This window comes from Olea europaea, chromosome 13, assembly GCF_002742605.1.
Source record: "Olea europaea var. sylvestris chromosome 13, O_europaea_v1, whole genome shotgun sequence".
Classification (NCBI taxonomy): Eukaryota; Viridiplantae; Streptophyta; class Magnoliopsida; order Lamiales; family Oleaceae; genus Olea; species Olea europaea.
The window spans coordinates 1,093,500-1,112,340 of record NC_036249.1 but is presented as its reverse complement, the minus strand read 5'-3'; the positions used below and the strand labels follow the sequence as shown (position 1 = coordinate 1,112,340).

The 18,841-nt window shown below is 34.8% G+C and overlaps 2 protein-coding genes and 1 pseudogene across 4 annotated transcripts; 2 read left to right on the top strand and 1 right to left on the bottom strand.

Moving 5' to 3' along the window:
* Nucleotides 1-1,740: 1,740 nt before the first annotated feature.
* On the bottom strand, nt 1,741-6,637 carry LOC111408152 (annotated as a pseudogene).
* A 1,364-nt stretch (nt 6,638-8,001) lies between these two features.
* Nucleotides 8,002-8,505, top strand: LOC111408151 (ctenidin-1-like). Its single transcript, XM_023037953.1, has one exon. The coding sequence runs from the start codon at nt 8,002-8,004 to the stop codon at nt 8,503-8,505; it is 504 nt and encodes a 167-aa protein (XP_022893721.1).
* Nucleotides 8,506-12,523: 4,018 nt separating this feature from the next.
* Nucleotides 12,524-15,598, top strand: LOC111407186 (transcription termination factor MTERF4, chloroplastic). Of its 3 annotated transcripts, none has more exons than XR_002705035.1 (3): nt 12,524-12,659; nt 12,906-14,599; nt 15,238-15,598. XR_002705035.1 is itself a non-coding variant. In XM_023036524.1 (3 exons), exons 2-3 carry the CDS (start codon nt 12,938-12,940, stop codon nt 14,744-14,746), a joined length of 1,656 nt encoding a protein of 551 aa, XP_022892292.1. In that variant the 5' UTR covers nt 12,524-12,659; nt 12,906-12,937; the 3' UTR covers nt 14,747-15,026. The 3 variants fall into 3 exon arrangements, 1 of the variants encoding a protein (XP_022892292.1); XR_002705036.1 differs by having other exon boundaries at nt 15,241-15,508; XM_023036524.1 differs by lacking the exon at nt 15,238-15,598 and adding an exon at nt 14,649-15,026 and having other exon boundaries at nt 12,906-14,495.
* Nucleotides 15,599-18,841: the final 3,243 nt, after the last annotated feature.

Below are 18,841 nucleotides of genomic sequence, written 5' to 3'. Positions count from 1 at the left end.
CACAATGAAACATTTCTCAAATCCATGCTTACATAGTGTGCAAAGGTGTTTCTTCTTTCACTCGGCAAAGAAGTGTTCTTTGGCTCGACAATTATGACAAATTTCGGAGTCCCTTCCGGGCATTCTAAGATGGAATCCACCACCACCAACAAAGGTGGAGTTAGTAATGCAACATTTCAATAAAAAAATACATCTAATCACATCTGATTAAACACAATAAAACCCCCTCTTCAATCTGTAAAACAACCCATCTCAACCACCAACAACAAAACGGAATTCACCAGTCCACAATTCAACCAATCCACCACTACGAATAGCCAACAATTCTAGTTAACACACAGGTTAGTATAATCAGTAATCCAGCGAGTAAATATAGTTCCTAATTTTACCTCTACTGCAAATACATGACTTCAACCTCTAAGTAGTGAGCTACAGATTGAAATATGAAATGGAAAACATTATAGATAATACAAAAACATGACTTCGGCCTCTGACTCAGAAATACATACACCGATACAGATTAAAATCTCGAGTTATAATATACTCATAGCAAAGAGATAGCTGCATACATATATACACAGACATACAACGACCTCTCATAGCTGCACTATAGGCATAAATACCCAAGAAATACAGTTCAAACACAAATTCAATAATGTCAAAAATCCACTAATTCAATAAAGTTTCGAAATCGACGAACATGACGAATCGCACTGCTTGATGAAACAACCATACTACCTAGACAATGCTGAAAAAAAAAGACTTATTTCGTTGGGCGCCGATATAGGAAACATTCCAATGGTTAAGGCGATGGCGTTAATTTATCAACAACAGGTCGCAAGATCTGTTGGTTTGATATACCAAAGGTCGGAGATGGTCACGGCTTCAACGACGACCGGATATGGTAGGTCGACCTACAACGAAGCCTTTCACAGCAATGGACGAGTCAATTCCACGACTGGACGTGCAGCCGGAGATGGGTTCTTATGCTTAGGGCTTCGAATTTGGGGCTCTTCAGTTTCGGTTCGTGGGGGGAGAGAGAGAGTTATGTATGAATTAATCATTTTCCTTTTTTAATAAGTGTCCAGCAACTTTGCCTCTGTTATTTACCTTATTTACTTACTTAACCAAAGCCACGTCAGCCTGTTTTTGAATCTGTTTTTCGGCCTGGACGAGTAGCGCGATCGCTCTTTTAATATTGTATATAGATGCTAATCCCGACAAATAGTGAAAGGTGGCTCCAGTTTTAGTCAATTTTTCTCCGACATTGGATCATTTGAATTTAGTATAGCTGTAGAGGACCCCGTTAAATAAATAACAACACAAGTTAAACATGACTTGAGATAATAATATCAAAAGCTATTTGGTGAAAACTTCTGCTATATTTTGCATATAAAACTACAAATATTTCTTGCTAATTTAATGGTTTTTCAGAAAGCGAGAAATATGCATTTTGATTATGATATAAAAATCGTACATTTATGTACTGTGTTTGACAAAATAAGTGATCGTTGAAATCTTGTTATTTTTTAATCGTGCATATTATTGTTATATGAAAATGAGAAAATTGAATAATATCATACCACTTAGCCATTGTACATAAAAGAAAGAAAAGAAATTACTTGTGCAATGAGGGAAACAAGATCGTTTATAAAAAATTGCCTAGACAATTCAATTCCAAGATTTCCTTTTCCCAAAAAAACACACATAATCAAACATTCTTGTATTACAAAACTCCGCTCACTTTTGTCTCTTGTAAATCTTGCCCAAGAGGCAAGAAGGACTTCAACACAGTCTTCACGGCTTTGCTTGGGTGAGCTTCGATAGAGCTATAGTGAGTTTCTCGTAGCTCTTGCTTTCGTACTCGGCAAACACATCCTGCAGATTTATGCCATTATAGAGGGCTTGGTTTTGGCAACATCAGCTGAATCATCCTTTCCATATTGCTCCTATAATAAATGCAGTTGTAATCGAGCATATTTTAATTTGATGAGGGAGAAAATCTTATGTATATGGGAAAACTTTGCTCTTACGAATAAGATTTTCTTTTGTTCTTCGTTGCAAGGTTCCAAGGCTTTTACAACCAGCCAAGAACATTTGAAATCTTTGATTTCAGTCCCAATCTGATGATGTAGTACAATTAACAGCAAAGAAAGTGTTGAAAATATTAAATATGGAAAATTTTGCCAGAACAATCCAAGTAGTCATCCTAATAGATACAAAAACTGCGTTATTACACAGATATTGTTTCTCGTAAAATTCGTCTATTGCACACACACTGCACATAATAACTAATGAATCTACTTGTGTTGCTAAGTTCACGATAGAGTATGTACCGACTGAAGACAAAACGGAAAAACTCACATGTACTTGAAAGTAAATTCCCATGTCGATAAGTCATCTATATGGTTGTCCAAGTTCTCATTAGCCATGAGCAATGCGCATGCCACCTGTGTACATAAAGGGAACATAAAATATGAACTAGTCAATAACTGCAATTTCATTTCAATATTGAGAAATGGATTCATACAAACAAGTTCCTCCTTACTTACTGGAATGTAAAATGAGTAGTAAGCAGTTTTATACTGAACAATGCGCCGGTGACTGCAAAAGATTCAACATGTTCAATTTATTAATTCAAAAAGGAAAGATGAAAAGAAAATTTGGGAAATTAAGTGATGCATTGAAATGCTAACATTACCACTTATTTGTCAAAATAAGTGCCTTTATATGTGCATTGAAAGTAAATTACCATGTTGATAAGTATGTTCTTCACATCTATATGCCTTGCTTCACATAAATACCCCAGTAACTATAGTAAAGTAGATTTCAATAAAAATTAATGAAATATATAATTAAAAAGTTAACAAGTTTCATAAAATATTATTGATTTCAGCCTCAATTTTTTTAAAAGTTTTCAAGATCAACAAGAAATCCTTTGCGTATTTTGAATTCAATTCATCGAAAGAAGGCCTTGTGAAAATTTAAAATTGCTTCATGAACTTAAATTGAAACTACATTAATATGAATATAGAAGCAAAAAGAGTTCTTTTCCATATGTTTCTTCAATTTGGCGTCTTGAACATTTCTTGTCACTGGATTATTGAGACTTATGAGACCATTATTAGGCATAGTTTTAATGGGCTTTTATTTATGTGGAAATTACATAAAATAATACATTTAGAGTTTCCATTTCATAAATCACATATTAGGTTTATTCTTTCACAAATCAGATTTTTTTTATTAATTAATATATTAATTAAGTTTTTGTTACTTCCTCACCACTTCTCCCCAAACCCTAAATCATTCTTCCTCCCATTCCCTCCTCTCTCTCGAAAGCTTTTTGACAAACACCAGAAGAGAGAGCATCATTGCTGTGGTAGTAATGCCACTTTGGTGGTGTGAACGATGCTGCGGCGATTATGCCAGTGGTTTTATTTTTAATTTTGGATCTGTCGACGATGACACCCGTGATTCAATTGGAGAATCAATAGTTTCCTTTTGATTTTAGATTTGTGGTTTGGCTGTGAAGGTGATGATGCTTGCGGTGATAGTTAGGTGAAGGTGGTGCTGGTGGTCGCTGGTAGTGATTGTGAGATGACACAATGTTCGGTTGGTGTCAATGGTAGGATGGGAATTGTGAAATAAAATTTTTTTTTGACCAATTATTAGAGCAATTGTTTTAATAAAATGGTGTTGTGGTGTTTGGTGATGCTGCAATCTGATAGTGATAATGGTGCAGGAGTGGGGTGTGTGGTGGAGTTGTGGTTACTGTGGTGGGTTTGCATTGATGTGGTGTGTGGTTGCTATGGTGGTGGTTCGGCACGGTTTGGTGAGGTGGTGGTGGTCGTAATGGAATAGGAGTATTTGTGACAAATTATTTAGGTAATTATGATCGATAAATTGATTAGTTTGTGACCAATAAATAATATATAACTTAAAAAATACGATTGTAACTCACAATTTATTAAATTATAATCAAAAAATTACTTGTGACCAATTATTTTGATAATCTGTGACCGATAAATGAGTTATGACTAATAAAAGTTTTGATTTTTTAATCGTAACCTATAAAAATTTTAAATTATGATCTTAAAATAATTTGTGACATATAAAATTCTTATTTTGTGATCGAAAATAATTTGTGACTAATTAAATTGTTAATTTGTGATCAAATTGTCTAAATCTGTGACCTTCATATATTTATTTAGTCAAATATATAATTAATTAATTAAATCATAAATAAATTTTAATAAATATTTGATTTTTGAAATTTAAAACATTTGTTCTTAGTCTTAAAATGTGTGATACTTAAATTCTTAATTATGAAATTTTCCCTTTATTTATTTTATTTATTGTAGTGTACTGAACCTTGTTTGGGCTCATTCAAGAATAAGCCACTACTAGGGTAGCTCATAGGGCCTTCGGATAAAGGGCAGCTTATGAAACACCTTTAAGCCCTTCTTTGAGCCTCATTTAAAAAAAAGAAAGTATTTTGACACCATTTTAATCACACTTTATTCCATAAAATAATATTACACACAAATTTAAAACTTCTCCTTATTTTTCAACCGCATATTTTCCATCAATACATTATTCAAAAATGTATTCCCCCCCCCGGCTAAAATTAGGATCATTTTGAAAATTCATTATAAATATGGGACTACAATATAAATACAATAATTTCCCTAATTACCACAATTCATTCTGGCAATTATTAACAAAAGATGCTTCTTTATAAAATATCATACAGAACTTAACAGTAAGAGGCTAAGAGCTATAATTTTGGTGACAAGTAAATGGCTAATATCTTACCTCCAGGCACATTGTAGTCCAGCATCTGCCACAGATATAAGAAAGATCACATCAGGCGGACACCTTGAAAAAAAAAAAAAAAAGGATCACATCAGGAACTACAAATAAATGCATAACTAAGAATAGTGTTTGAATATAATTAACTTTTTCGTATGTTAATATTTTTCAGTAGTAACAGGTCCCATTTTGTTCCACATCTCAAAAAGGATAATTTTTCATGTTTTGAAATATAAGTAGTCATTTCCATACTAGTAATTGATTCTTGTATGGCATCGGCAATCCTACTCGATCAAACTTGTAACACTTCGAGGTAGTTTCTCTACTGGGATTTCTGTTTTACTCAACTATTTGAGAGAAGTTACATGTTTATTCATATAATTATGAAGTTTGACATGCCAAACCCGCTCTCATGTGCTTATATGCTCGCACATACTAACATATAATTAATATTAGTGGGCATCAGTGTACAGGCAACTCTTGTTATCTAACATGTTGGGGTATATCCTGCGATTAACTTCTTTCATGATACTCTAGTGGCGGGGCGGTAGAGGATCTTTAGGTTCGGGTTCAACACTTTTTTTTTTTTTAATATTAGTCAAAACATGAATGAAGAAGTTATGTTTGTACTCGGTGAAATTTCCATTAAAATCTGGTTAATTTGCACATTTCGTCCTTAATTTTTGCATACAATTATTAATTTATCATCAACTTTTTTTAGCATCAAACATTCTCAATCTCTCATTTAATTGCAAATCACTTCATTTTGTCTATTTTTTCATTAACCTATGCAAAATGATGTATTTTTTCTCAACTTAATAAAAAATCAAATCAAATCAAATCAAATCAACAAAACAGGAAAATGAAGGGAAAATGGCAGAGGGGGTCCTAATTAAATACAATACTTTCTCTGCAATTTTTCATTCATTTTTTCTGTTTTTTTTTTATTTTTGATTTTAGCTTATTTAAAAACTATGTTAAATTTGTTATTTTACATGATTTTAAAGAAAAAAACGGATGAAAAAGCGATATTTGCATTTAAGTGAAAGATTGAAGATGCCTGATACAAACAAAATGCTAAATGTAGATTACTAAAAATTTGTAAAGATTATGAACTAAAAGTGCAAATTACCTGTTAAGCCTCGGCCATGTGGGCACACACCCTGACATCCATGTGGCAATGACAACCGCTTGATACCAAGGCCTAGGGCTTCTGCTGCAAAGATATTCAACCCGCTCATAGTATTGAAACCACGTCAACGAAGTCCTGCTTAAAAGAATGAGGCCTAGAATTACAGATCGAGACTCATCTATCCACCAGAACAAAGTTTGGGGCTCCGAGGCACACAATCTTGGAAAAGTATGAAGATCTCCCTCTTAGTGTCAACCCATGTGGGGGAGATCCTGAATTGGCGTGTGAAATCTTTTGGAAATGATTGATGGAACATTAGTAATGAGCATGAATGTTGAATCTTGTCAACAAAAGTGAAGGCTCTGCATAAGATTGAGTGTACCACGGCCATGGGCTAATAGGTCATAGTTGATGCCTACGATTAGATACTTAAATTAAGGAAATGAGGCCACGTATACTCCATTCAAGGGTCACAATTTCACTTGTAACTCTATAAATACCCCCAGTGTATCAAAGAATGGAATAATGCATCTTCTGACATTACAAACCACTAATGTCTTTCTTTCTAGCAAACTACTAACTTAACTACAATTTTACATTATCGTACTTTAATTGAGTTGTTGCAATTGATGATCATAAATAATACAATCATTTCATGAATATACCATCGGATCCCGAGCACATTTGTTTCATGTCGTTGAGTTTCTCCTACATCCACATTTTAGAGTATTGTCGACTAGCAGTCTATTCTCACGTGTGCAATAGTGGGCTTGACATCTGTTGTCCACAGAAATCGAGGTCAACATTACCCTTAATATTTATAATTAGGACATATTTCAAACTATAATATTTATAGGAGAAATTTTTCGAAAGAAGTATTTCGTGTTAAAAACTTTTTTGGTTATCCAATTTGTAAAACATTGAGTCTACTTGTCCAACCTTTTTTTGGTTAAATAGTTCTAGAAATCGCAAGGTTACTTTCTATCAAAACCAACATGCAGAGTATTGGTTAGTTGATTCAACAAATTGGCTGATGTATCGAATAATCAGATTTGCGTGCCAAATCGAAATGTCAATGGGGCAAAAATTTGGCATGTTAGTATCTACTTAGAATAATGGAGGTTGACCGTTGTGAATTAGACCATTATGTTGAAATTTTTGATTATTAAAACGACGCATTAAAATTTTGATTACTTGTAGAAATTTTAACCCCCAATTTTTTTTTAAGACAAGTGTTGTAAATAAAGTCTTCATTCAATTTATCTAGTGACCTTAGCCAATTTTGCATTGGATACTATATGATAATAAAAAATGCTACAGTGACAAGGGGATTGATAGCCTCCTAACCGAACCCATCAAATAGGTGGCGGGTCCCTTCTTTTTTTTTTTTTCTCATCGGACCCCCTATCTGTGGGGTTCGATCAGGGGGCTGTTAGCCACCCTATTGCTGTAGCATTTTCCAAATGATAATCACACGAAGTTTAGACACTGATCATGAATGATTAAACATTTGATAATTTTATCTGAATCATTGATTTCAATGAAATGACCAATTGTCATTTCGTTTTGGTCGGTGATCTCCAGCGGAATGAAAAATTGCTTTTGATGCCACTAATTCATAACTTTAATTTAAAACTTTTACGTGCTCTAATGTGATAGAAAAATTGTTTATTATACTTTATCTTTAAATTCCTGTATTCGTTCCTTTAAATGATTCTAAAAATTTGAAAGTTCCCTTTTTACAGGTGGGCGTCTCTTGATTTCTTTATCATTCCAATTATAATAATACTAAAATTCAAACTCTTCTCAAAAGAAAACTCTATCTCCAGCCCTCAAATTAAAATGCGTAAAATAAGGAAATAGTTCCGTTTTCAGAAGCACAAAAGCGACTAATCGATTCCACGAGACACGCAATAAATGATAATATTAATTAAAGCGAAATAGATAAGGATTCACAGACATTATCGTCAAATGAATTGTTCGAAACTATGTAGGACCAATTCAGAGTCAAAGGGACACGTTTCGTGTCTGAAAAGCAATTTCTGTACGCTTTATATATGTTATGGATATGGTTTTATAAGCCATTATTTCTATACTTCAACGTCGGAGTTTCTCGTGCATTGTCTAATTACTTTTTGAGTGTGAATATGAAGCGTCTATTGAAATTCATCTTTGTGCTCACAATCATCTGCTTCCTCCTGACTTCCGTAGTTGCTCCACCGAGTGGAGGAGGAGGAAGCAGCGGCGGTGGAGGTGGAGCAAAGGGCGGTGGTGGGAGTGTTGGAGCAAAAGGAGGTGGCACCGGAGTGAGCAAGAGAGGTGGCAGTGGCGGAACTAGAGGCGGTGGTAGAGGTGGAGGACGTGGAGATGATGGGGATGATGGAAACGGAGGTGGAGGTGGCTCAACCGGCAACGGTGGTCAAACGGGTGGTGGAACTAATATTGTGCGTCCATTACCCAATGGTCGTCCCATAAACAGCAGCCCATCTACACCAATTGGATGGTCCCATTTATTCATTTCATCCTTGGCGTATGTTACATTTCTTCGGTTACGTGCTTAAATCGATGAATAGCACTGCACAATCCATCAAATATTTTTTTTATTAACATTTAGTTATGTACCGTCTAAATATCAAATATGTCATTTGTTTAGTTGCATGTACATAAGAAAATAGCTTGTTATTTTTCATGCTCAAGTTCTAAATTTGATAATATTAACTTCGGCAGAATTATAATTTATAAATTTTATTAAAGTTAAACATTAATTTTCTATTTTATTTGATATTCAAGATTTAAGTATTGTGAATTGTGATTGATAATAATTTATTTTATTTTGTAATGATTGTTTCTTCATGTTATTATCATGAAATGGTCCTAATCGTATTTACTTTGAGTCCTATGTGTACTTGGATAAAATCATATGTACGATATACAATTCTCTCATGTGTTGAGGGACTCACGTGAATTAAAAAATTGTGGCTTCACCGTTTATTTTTTCTATCACACTGGCTTCGCGTAGAATGCCCTCCTTTTCTTTTAGGCACACAAATTTAGGCGTGGTTGACTGTTTCAAGAATTATATATAATTAAAGATTGATTGCATATTAAAAATCCAGCCACATGTAGCAGTTACAATTCTAGTTTAGCCATGCCCGATTATTTCGTTGAACATCCTCGTCAAATTTATAAGTTATCCATAACTTTGTGAAAATGTCATTTGTTGACCCAAAAAAATTTGTCGATAGAATCTTGATCTTGTCCCCTCCACATAGACATCACCTATACACTGAACACTCCTTTAGGAGGCAAAGGTTGTCGATTGAGAAAAAATATTCAACGATCGTTTATACTCCAACGATCAAATCAACGGTTGGACAAGAGTAAAAGAGAGGAAGAGGAGATTTGGTTAGGGTTAGGTTGCAGACCTTATCACGAAATGAATCACATATTTTTATAAAGAAATAAAATCGGCCAAGTGGCCATGATGGGTCGAGTTTCAAGCCCAAACGATATTATTTAGCTTAATAGGCACAATTCAGTGAATGGTTGATGCCACGTCAATATACATGTGATCTCCTCCATCACGCACATGCCATGAAATTTATGAATATAACACTATTAAATTTCAAAACTCGTAAAAATGGTAAAATTATATCTCATAAGAATGGTACAAAAATATCTTCTCTCACAATAGTTATAGGATAAGAAGGTCAATTTAATATTAAGCCTTTGTTTGACACTAATTTTTTGAAACTCATTTCTAATCAAAATCTTATGAGACTCACAACTTTTATTAGGTGTTAAATATCGAGTGCAAATGTGCGATCCGTATATTTTAGTACATGAAATTATCCATTATACTTTGGGTATTTCGTAAATGAAACCGTTCGAGTCATTTAATTAGTAGAATCAAACTCACGAACAGATCCGTCGATTCCAGTTCAATTCGATTTTACCTATAACTTTTTTATAAAAAATTGTGAGTTAACAATACAAATTATCTTCCCAATATTTAGCAAATATAGAAAAAATAAATATACCACCATATACATATTTCAACACTTTTTTCTTAATTCACTGCAAATATGTTCCTAAATAGCATCAAAATTCGATGGTGGGTTTTGGGGCGCGTAGCATGTAAAGAACTGTAAGAAATGATTATGAATAAGTGATATGATCAAGTAAATGAATTTCATTGATTAGAGCACTTACCATTTGGGTCCTACAAATTTGTTACTTGTTGAGCCTTGCAAAATTGCTAATTTTTGAGACAGAACATTAGATCAAGGTGAATAAATTATAAAAAAGGATAAATTTGGTTTGGTGTCCAAGATTCCGTTTCAAGAATTAAGTGTCGAACCAATTTGATAGTTTCTCGATTCCGATTTCTAATTTCATTTGGCACCAAATCGAATTTAGAATTTAGTTCGGGAGATTCGATTTCGATTAAAATGCTCAGCCCGAACTCAAACTTTTTAAAGAACCTTCTAATTATATAAATCATTCATTTTTATCAAAATCTATTAAGAATATAACTTTTTGCGACGTAATAATTATCAAATTACAGTTTCTCAACTAGGACGAGTGCAACGGTGAAAATAGAGTATAAGAACGTAAACAATAATTATCCTTGTTTGGGCTCAATTAAACCAAAAATATATTTTTTTAAAAACTCATTTTCAATAAAATAATACTACATGTAAACTTAAAACTTTTCATTACTCGATAACAACACATTATTCAAAAAAATTACTATTTAAAAATATAATTTTTTATTTATTAAAATCTCATTGAAATGGAGCCCAACCAAGGGCTTAATCAATTTGAAAAAAAAAAAACGGGTAATTATTATTTCTTATACCACATTTTAATTACACTTAAGGTTCTTAATCTTTACTCATTAAAACATTTATGTCCCTAAATTTTTTTCAAACTTTTCATTAATTAATACATTATGTATTTGACCCCAGTTTTATGTCCAAAAGTCAGTTGAAACGATGTAAATAACTTATTTTTCATCATATTTAAAAAAAACTAAATAATTGCTAAAATTATATTTTCCTCATTTTATAGCATGAAAATAAAATATTTTGATATAAAAATCATCAACAAGAACAAGAAGTACTAATTTATAAAAGTTTGTAGAAAGAATGCGATAAAAAATTAAAAAATTTAAGGCTACAACGAGTAAAGATTGAGAAGTTTATTTACAATTATAATGTGGTTCAAGAAAAAACTGTGGTGGCAATATAACTATCTAAAAATAAAGGCCAATTATATTACCACCACAAAACTTTTTGACACACCACATTTTTCTTATTTGCTAAAATGATCATAAGCAAAAAGGTAAAAATAATTTGTAACCGAAAGCAAAAGAAAAAGGAAGAAATCAATAAATCTCAGAACATTATTTCTAGATTCAAGCTAGAATTAATTAAATCGCAAAAAACACTCCAAATACATAAACCACCATAATACACATATGAAAATACATGTAAAGAGTGAAAAGGTAAAAGGTTCGATGCAAATTGAAAACCAAAAGAAAGGATAGCAAAAAGTTTGGGGGGTCATGGTAAATTCAGATGAAAAATCTTATATTTCTTTATTATTAAAGAGCTAATGAATGATCAATACACACGGACGTCTCATCAGTCAACGAAGCTCGTCGTCAGTAATTGAGGAAAGAGAGAGACGAGCGAATCGAAAGTCTGAAAACTAACGAAATGTGTACAATATATTTCACTTTCCTATTTGAGTTACGAATATATTTGTAAAGTTACCTTGGTGTATTTATTAAAATCGATAGAGCTCTTTTACCAGAAAATGTTTGGTACTTTGATTGACATAAACTTGCACGAGTGTGAGACTCGTATGAATTAAAAAATATCAAAAAATATGTTCCCCTACCCTATCGTGAATGTGCTGTCAGGGAGGATGTCAAACCCTCATTGGCAGCATAACCTGATTGATTAAAATTTTATTTTAATTGTTGTGTATTTATATTGTGGTGTGGTAAATAAATAATGATGTGGTAATATAATTATCCAAAAATAAAATATATCTTACAACTAGGTCCATCTACGATACAACAATTTCTTAACAACTTTACCCTAAAAAAAGTCAATATTTGAGTTAATTATTCCAATGGTCATTGAATTTAGGATCATGTCTTTGATTGGTCACTGGAGTTTAAAATGTCGAGTTTTGGTCACTAAACTTAAGTCCATATCTTCGATTGCTCACTAAAATTTAAAATGTCGAATTTTGACCACTGAATTTTGAAAACTATTGTACATTACTCACTGTAAAGCAAATTTGATATTTTTCAAAGTTTAACATTTATACTAGTAAGTAACGTACTATATTTTTCAAAGTTCAGTAGTCAAAAATCAACATTTCAAACTTTATTGAAAATATGGACCAAAATTTAGTGATTAAAACTTAACATTTTAAAATTCAATAACCAATCTAAGGCATGAGCCTAACTTTCCTGACCATCAGAACAATTAGCTTTGTCAATATTCCCTTCTCAAAAGCGAGTGCCCTATCTTCCCATAAAAGCTTTGTCACCACCACAAGCCAGCCGCTGCAATTGGTGGTGACCACCATCTCCGTCTCCCCGCCTTTCTCTGTCTCACACATCCGCTAGAGGGTACTCTTACTTGAATTATTATCGGTGCTGAATTCGCAGTTACCCTCAATATTGGCTTCTCAGGTAATTCTTCTCCGGCTTTTTATCCTCTCCTTTTGACGTTTGTCTCCTTCTACAACTCAAAAGATTGCTCTTTTTACGTTTTTTCAATGAATTCTAGTTTTTCTGTGCAAATTTTCTGGGGTCGTAAGAGGGTAATAATTTTTTGTGTTTGTATTAGAATAGGCTCAATTGTCTGTGCATCGAGCTATTCTGGTTCTGGTCTAATTTAAGTTGCTTATTACGAAGTGCTTCTCTTCGTTGATGCAGATAGTTTGATTATATAAATTTCTTAAAAGAACATGAAGATTGTAAGCCATGCTGGCATCACGAAGCCCAGTTTTTTGCTTGTACATTATGAGTTACCTGCTCTTACATTCCACAAGTCGCATTTGACTTCGACTTCGTCACTGTGCATTTCAAGTTATAATGAGAAAAGATATGGATTGATGCTTAGGTTGCACTGCTCTGCCGCTGGTAGAACCCTTTCATCTAGGTCGTCAAACTTACGCTTGTCGAAGGAGGATAAAGTAAATACGAAGCGGGATCAAGTTTCTTCTGCTTCTTTGTATACTCATCCTAGTTTATTACAGATGAAGAATGAAAGGATAGCCAACCGCACCCGAGTTTATGAGTTCTTGAGGAGTATTGGTGTTGTACCAGATGAGCTTGATGGCTTGGAGCTTCCTGTTACTGTTGAGGTTATGCATGAGCGAGTGGACTTCCTTCACAAACTGGGGCTTACAATTGAAGATATCAACAATTACCCTCTTGTACTTGGCTGCAGTGTGAAGAAAAACATGATTCCGGTACTCGATTATCTAGGCAAACTGGGGGTAAGAAAATCCACTTTTACAGATTTTTTACGCCGGTACCCGCAAGTCCTCCACGCTAGTGTTGTTGTAGACCTTGCACCAGTTGTAAAGTATCTTCAAGGCATGGACATTAAGCCTAATGATGTTCCTCGAGTTTTGGAGAAGTACCCAGAAGTTTTGGGATTTAAGCTTGAGGGTACCATGAGTACTTCAGTGGCTTATTTGATTGGAATTGGGGTAGCAAGACGAGAGATTGGTGGGCTATTAACTAAATACCCAGAGATATTGGGTATGCGAGTGGGTCGGGTGATCAAACATTTTGTGGAATATCTTGAGAGCTTGGGGATACCAAGATTAGCTGTTGCTAGATTGATTGAGAAGCAACCTTACATTCTTGGATTTGGACTTGAAGAGAAGGTGAAACCTAATATCAAATCCCTTTTAGAGTATCATGTTAGGCAAACATCTCTTGCTGCTGTTGTCGTTCAGTATCCTGAAATCATAGGACTTGATCTGGAGACAAAGCTTCTCAACCAACAGGGGTTCCTCAATTCCATTATTGGATTGGTTCCAGATGAATTTGGGAGAATCGTAGAGAAAATGCCACAGATCGTCAGCCTCAGTGACATGGCAATAGTGAATCACGTGGATTTCCTCAAGGAATGCGGATTCTCCTCAGAACAAGTGAAGAAAATGGTTGTGGGGTGCCCCCAGTTGCTGGCTTTAAATATTGACATCATGAAACGCAGTTATGATTACTTCAAAACCACAATGGATAGGCCATTGGATGATTTGATTATGTTCCCTGCATTCTTCACTTATAGTCTGGAATCAACCATAAAACCAAGACATAAGATGGTTGCTAAGAAGGGAGTGAAATGTTCGCTTGCATGGCTACTTAATTGTTCGGATGAGAAATTTGAAGAGCGGATGAATTATGACTCCATGGACATTGAAGAGATGGAAATGGAATCATCATTTGACTTCAATACTCTGATGGAACCAAGAAATGACGAGTCCTCTGATTATGAGGATAATAGTGATGGTGAGTATTTATAGAATAAGCGGGGATGGGATAGCAGTCAGCACAAGGCAAAGGCTGCTGTGGAGAACCTGGATCTTTTATCAAATTAAGTAGTATTTTTCATGGTATGTTATTCATTTTGTAGTTCATGATTTTCTCTTTGTTATTATGCAGCTGATGCAAGAATTCCCCCTCCCTCTTTTCTAGTCCCTGTGATCAGCTGTTCAAAGCTCTCAATAGCTCTACCTTCTAGGAATATATGTTGCAGCTAAGCTGAGAATAGTTTTATTGGGTTACTTGAGCTTATGCCATGGAATCGTAGTGCAATATTGACATAAACGATATTTGAAAAAGTTGGGCAGCGTAATTTTGATGAGGAAGTCTGACTGATTTGGCTAGAATAGAGGCAACTTATGATTTCTTTTTATTCCGTATCTTTGGGGTGGAGCGGGGTGAGCACAGAGGCAAGGAGGGAGTGATTTCGGTTGGGTTGTAAACGACAGAGTTACTGTATCTATTGATATATAACTAGGATGATCCCTTGTTGCATTCTGTATAATGTTTTAGTTTATGCAGAACAGGTCATGTTTTATCTGTTCTGTTTTTTAGTAGCCTCTCTCTCTCTCTCTCTCCCCCTCCCTCATAAGTGTGGTGCGTAATTTCTACAATGTTACCTCTATGGCTTCTATTAGTTATTCTTTGAGAAAATCGAGGTTGTTAAAAGTTCTTGTACTGACACTTGTTGCTGCTGTGCCAACCTCAGCAGCATCTAAGGGAAGAGATGTAAAGGCCAACAAAGAGAGCGACGGGATAGGAAGGAGGCAGAGAAAGCGTACACCTCTCAAGGGCTTTGTCGTGTTTGACTTATTCGTGGTCTTGTTCTTCACTGATGTTATTATTTTTACGTTCCCTACTTATTTCCTAGTCTAGATTGTGCAGTTCGGTGCTTATGCTTATGCTGCGTGCTAAATGGCTACATTGTTACCTTTTTTTAGCATATGGCTATATGACGGTTCTCTAGCACATTGGAGTTAGCCTGCCTAGTCATTTTTGATATACTTACACTTAAAATGTAATTCTTATATGGCGTGTTTGGTCGGTTGAAATTTAGTTGTTTATTCAAAGGTTGCATGTGTGCGAGTTTATGGGTAGCCCGCATGCATGAATTGGCCTTTATCCCCAAGTTTTTATAGCATTTTTTAATTTATTCACAATCAAAAGATTAAAAATCTTGAATGTTAAACAGAAGCTTGCTTATCCAATTGATTACACTAAAAATTGAACATTTAGATAAGCGTAGCAAAGTGTTGATTGGGAAGATCTCTGGGAGTTAATTATTGGGATGGATAGCAAAGCTTTTAGTACCAACTAAGGCTTCCAAAGATTACCTCCAAATTATTGGTATGGCTGTCATCAACACGTAGGTCTAGATTCAAATGGTAGTATCGGGTCCTTTATTGTTGTCGAGAAATGGCCGGTTCCTATGTATGTAGTATTCCTTCTACTTTAACATAATATTCATTAACTGACAAAGTTGTTGATGATCCATCTAAAATAACTGCACAACTAGCTTCAATCTCAAAACAATCTCGTTAATCTTTGAATATTTATTTATTTAAACCTGATCCGACTTTAATTCGACCTCAAGGGACTGATTTTAGGACAATGATTTTTACTAGACGGTTGTTGAGTATTCCCAACCCATTGTATACTATGCCGTAGTTGAGTCTGTCTTTGGGATAAAAAAAAAAAAGGGGAAAATTACCTACAACCCTACAATTAAAGATTAATTTTCTTAAACAAGGGGGTTAAATTTAAATTTCAGAATTCAGGTGTTAAATAAAATTATTAATTGTATTTAATAAAAATCTAATTATATCTAACAAATTCATTTCCTAACACGATCATTTTTCCCATCTCCTCTCTGTGTATATCATCTCCTTCTCTCTATCACATACCACTGCTGGAGATACAGTCACCACCGTCGACAGTCCTCATGATGTTGCCAATGCCACTGTCAGCTACATCCACCGTCTACCAGATTTGGCTTTGAAACCACCAGTTGGCCCTCCTCTTCCACCCAACGCTTCTATCTCCCTCTATCGTTGTCAAACCTCACTCCTCCACTAGTCCATCCGGCAAGAAACCTTATTCCACCACTTTTTAGGGCTAAGGTTATGGACAAGAAGGAATTTTAATTAAAAAGTTCCGAGTGCTATTTATCTGGATTAGGATTATTGAATGCGAATTTTCGATGGTTAAGGAAGTGAACCGTGTAATTTATTTGAATTCTAGTTGAAGGCTCTGAATGCTGTTTGTATGGATTCGGATTATTGTTTGATTTTATGTGGATTTAAGGAAGTTTTTATGGCTAAAGAAGTGAACATTGTCATTGATTTGAATTCTTGTTGAAGGTTTCGGTTGCTATTTGTCTGGATTCAGATTAATATATGATTTTGTGCGGATTTTACTAAATTTTGACAGTTGAAGGAGTGAACTGTGTAATTGAAGTGGTACAACATTTATTGACTTCACGGTGGTGGCAAGAATATCAAAAGCCATAGTAAGCTTATAGGTGATGGTGGAGAGAAAATTGGTTTTGGTGTTGGATTTGGTAATGAAGGAGATGGAACCATCATAGTTTTATCAAGTTTTTAATGATGGGTGGTTTTTTTATCAGATCTTTTGTTTAACCAGAGTTTTGGGATGATTGTTGGTATTTTACAGTGTCGGTGATTTTCTAATCCATGGTGATTCTATTGTTGGTGGTCGTGGTAAGGTGGTGCATATTTGATTCGTTGGTTCTGTGGTTGCTGTGATGGTTTTGTGATTGGTTGTGACTTGATATTGAACTGGTCACAGATAGTCACATTTAATACAATTTTGGTCACAATTAGTCACATTGAAGATAAAGTTGGTCATGGTTAATCACAGGTCTACAGTGTGTGCAAGTTTTTTATGGTGACCCTATGTGATCAAGTATGTGTCTGTTGTCACTGTTTATGGCCAATTTTGTGTTGATTGTGATCGGTTGTGACTTGAGATTGACTTGGTCACAAGCAGCCACAGTGAATACAAATTTGGTCACAGTTAATCACAAGCGTTGGAGTGGTCATTGGAGTAGTTTGTTGGAGGCATCGCTGAACAATCGTCACAGTGATCGCTGGAACAATTGTCGAAGTGATCGGCGGAGCTAATGGCTCATCTCTCTCTATCCCACCTCTCATCTCTTTGATTTTTGAAATTTCAAACTTTATTTCTTAATTTTGAAATTAATCATTTGCATATTCATCCCACCCGATTAGGTTACAGATTCAATAGAACTAGTCACAGATCACAATGTGCACAGGTCACAGATCTAATGGAACTGGTCACAGGTCATTGTGAAAAAAGAAGAGAAAAGAAAAAAAGGTAGTCTACGAAAGGTGACGGTCACTAGAATAGTCGTCGAAACGGTAGGAGAGGTCGTTGGAATTGTTATCGGAGTCGTTGCTGGAATTGTCGGGAAGTCGTCGGAATATTCGTCAGAGGTCGCCAGAATTGTTATCGGAGCCGTCGTCGGAGAAGTCGCTGGAGGTGATGTGGGGTGGAGAGAGAGAGAGAGAAGAGTTTGATGTGATGGGTGGATTGGAGGTGAAGTGGGATACTATAAATATTTAATAAATTTAATTATCGCCTTATTTTTGAAAGATTTTTAGATGTTTGTCAGTTGTGAAATGTGATTTTTCAATGTAGGATTTGTGTGGTGTTCCCTAAAAAAAAGGTTGATTCAAAAGCCCAAAATCAAACCAAATCAAACAAGGGAAAATTAGGTCCAATACCCTCCTAAACTAACTAAATTGAATAATACCTGTTTAAAACTATTTAAACCATTCAACCGTAATTAATACGTCCTAGATCTATAACCACCTCTCCTTCATTTTCATTTTCACCTTCGTCTCCACAGTTACATACAGATCCAACCACAAGTAATAGCTAATTTTCCAAATACCTATGCAACAATCCCACCTTAGTTCCTGCATCTCCACAGCAAAATTCCTCCTTCTTCCGTAGCCGTCGTCGACGTTAGAGGTGGCATATGCGAAAATATATTTCCAAACAGCAAATAAAGGGGCGGCCCATTACATAGAGCAAAGGGAGGAGAAAATGGCTGCAAAGAATAAAAAATGAATATCTCCTGCCATGATTAATCGAAGATGTGAACAGCATTTCGATGAATGAAATAGATGTTTAATTGAGTGGTTGGAATTCCAATACCCCTTCGCTTCAGATCTGCAATGGTGACTTGAAGCAGTATGAAGGAAAGCGAACAAAGGAGGAGATTATTCAATTTATTCAGAAAAATAGAGATTACTTTGCTCAAGTTG

Bases quoted from the DNA above. Each gene is read 5' to 3' on its own strand.
- LOC111408151 (XM_023037953.1), top strand. From the start codon at position 8,002: ATGTTATGGATATGGTTTTATAAGCCATTATTTCTATACTTCAACGTC.
- LOC111407186 (XM_023036524.1), top strand. From the start codon at position 12,938: ATGAAGATTGTAAGCCATGCTGGCATCACGAAGCCCAGTTTTTTGCTT. The intron at 14,496-14,648 runs GTGAGTATTTAT...GTTATTATGCAG, and splicing joins TTATGAGGATAATAGTGATG to CTGATGCAAGAATTCCCCCT.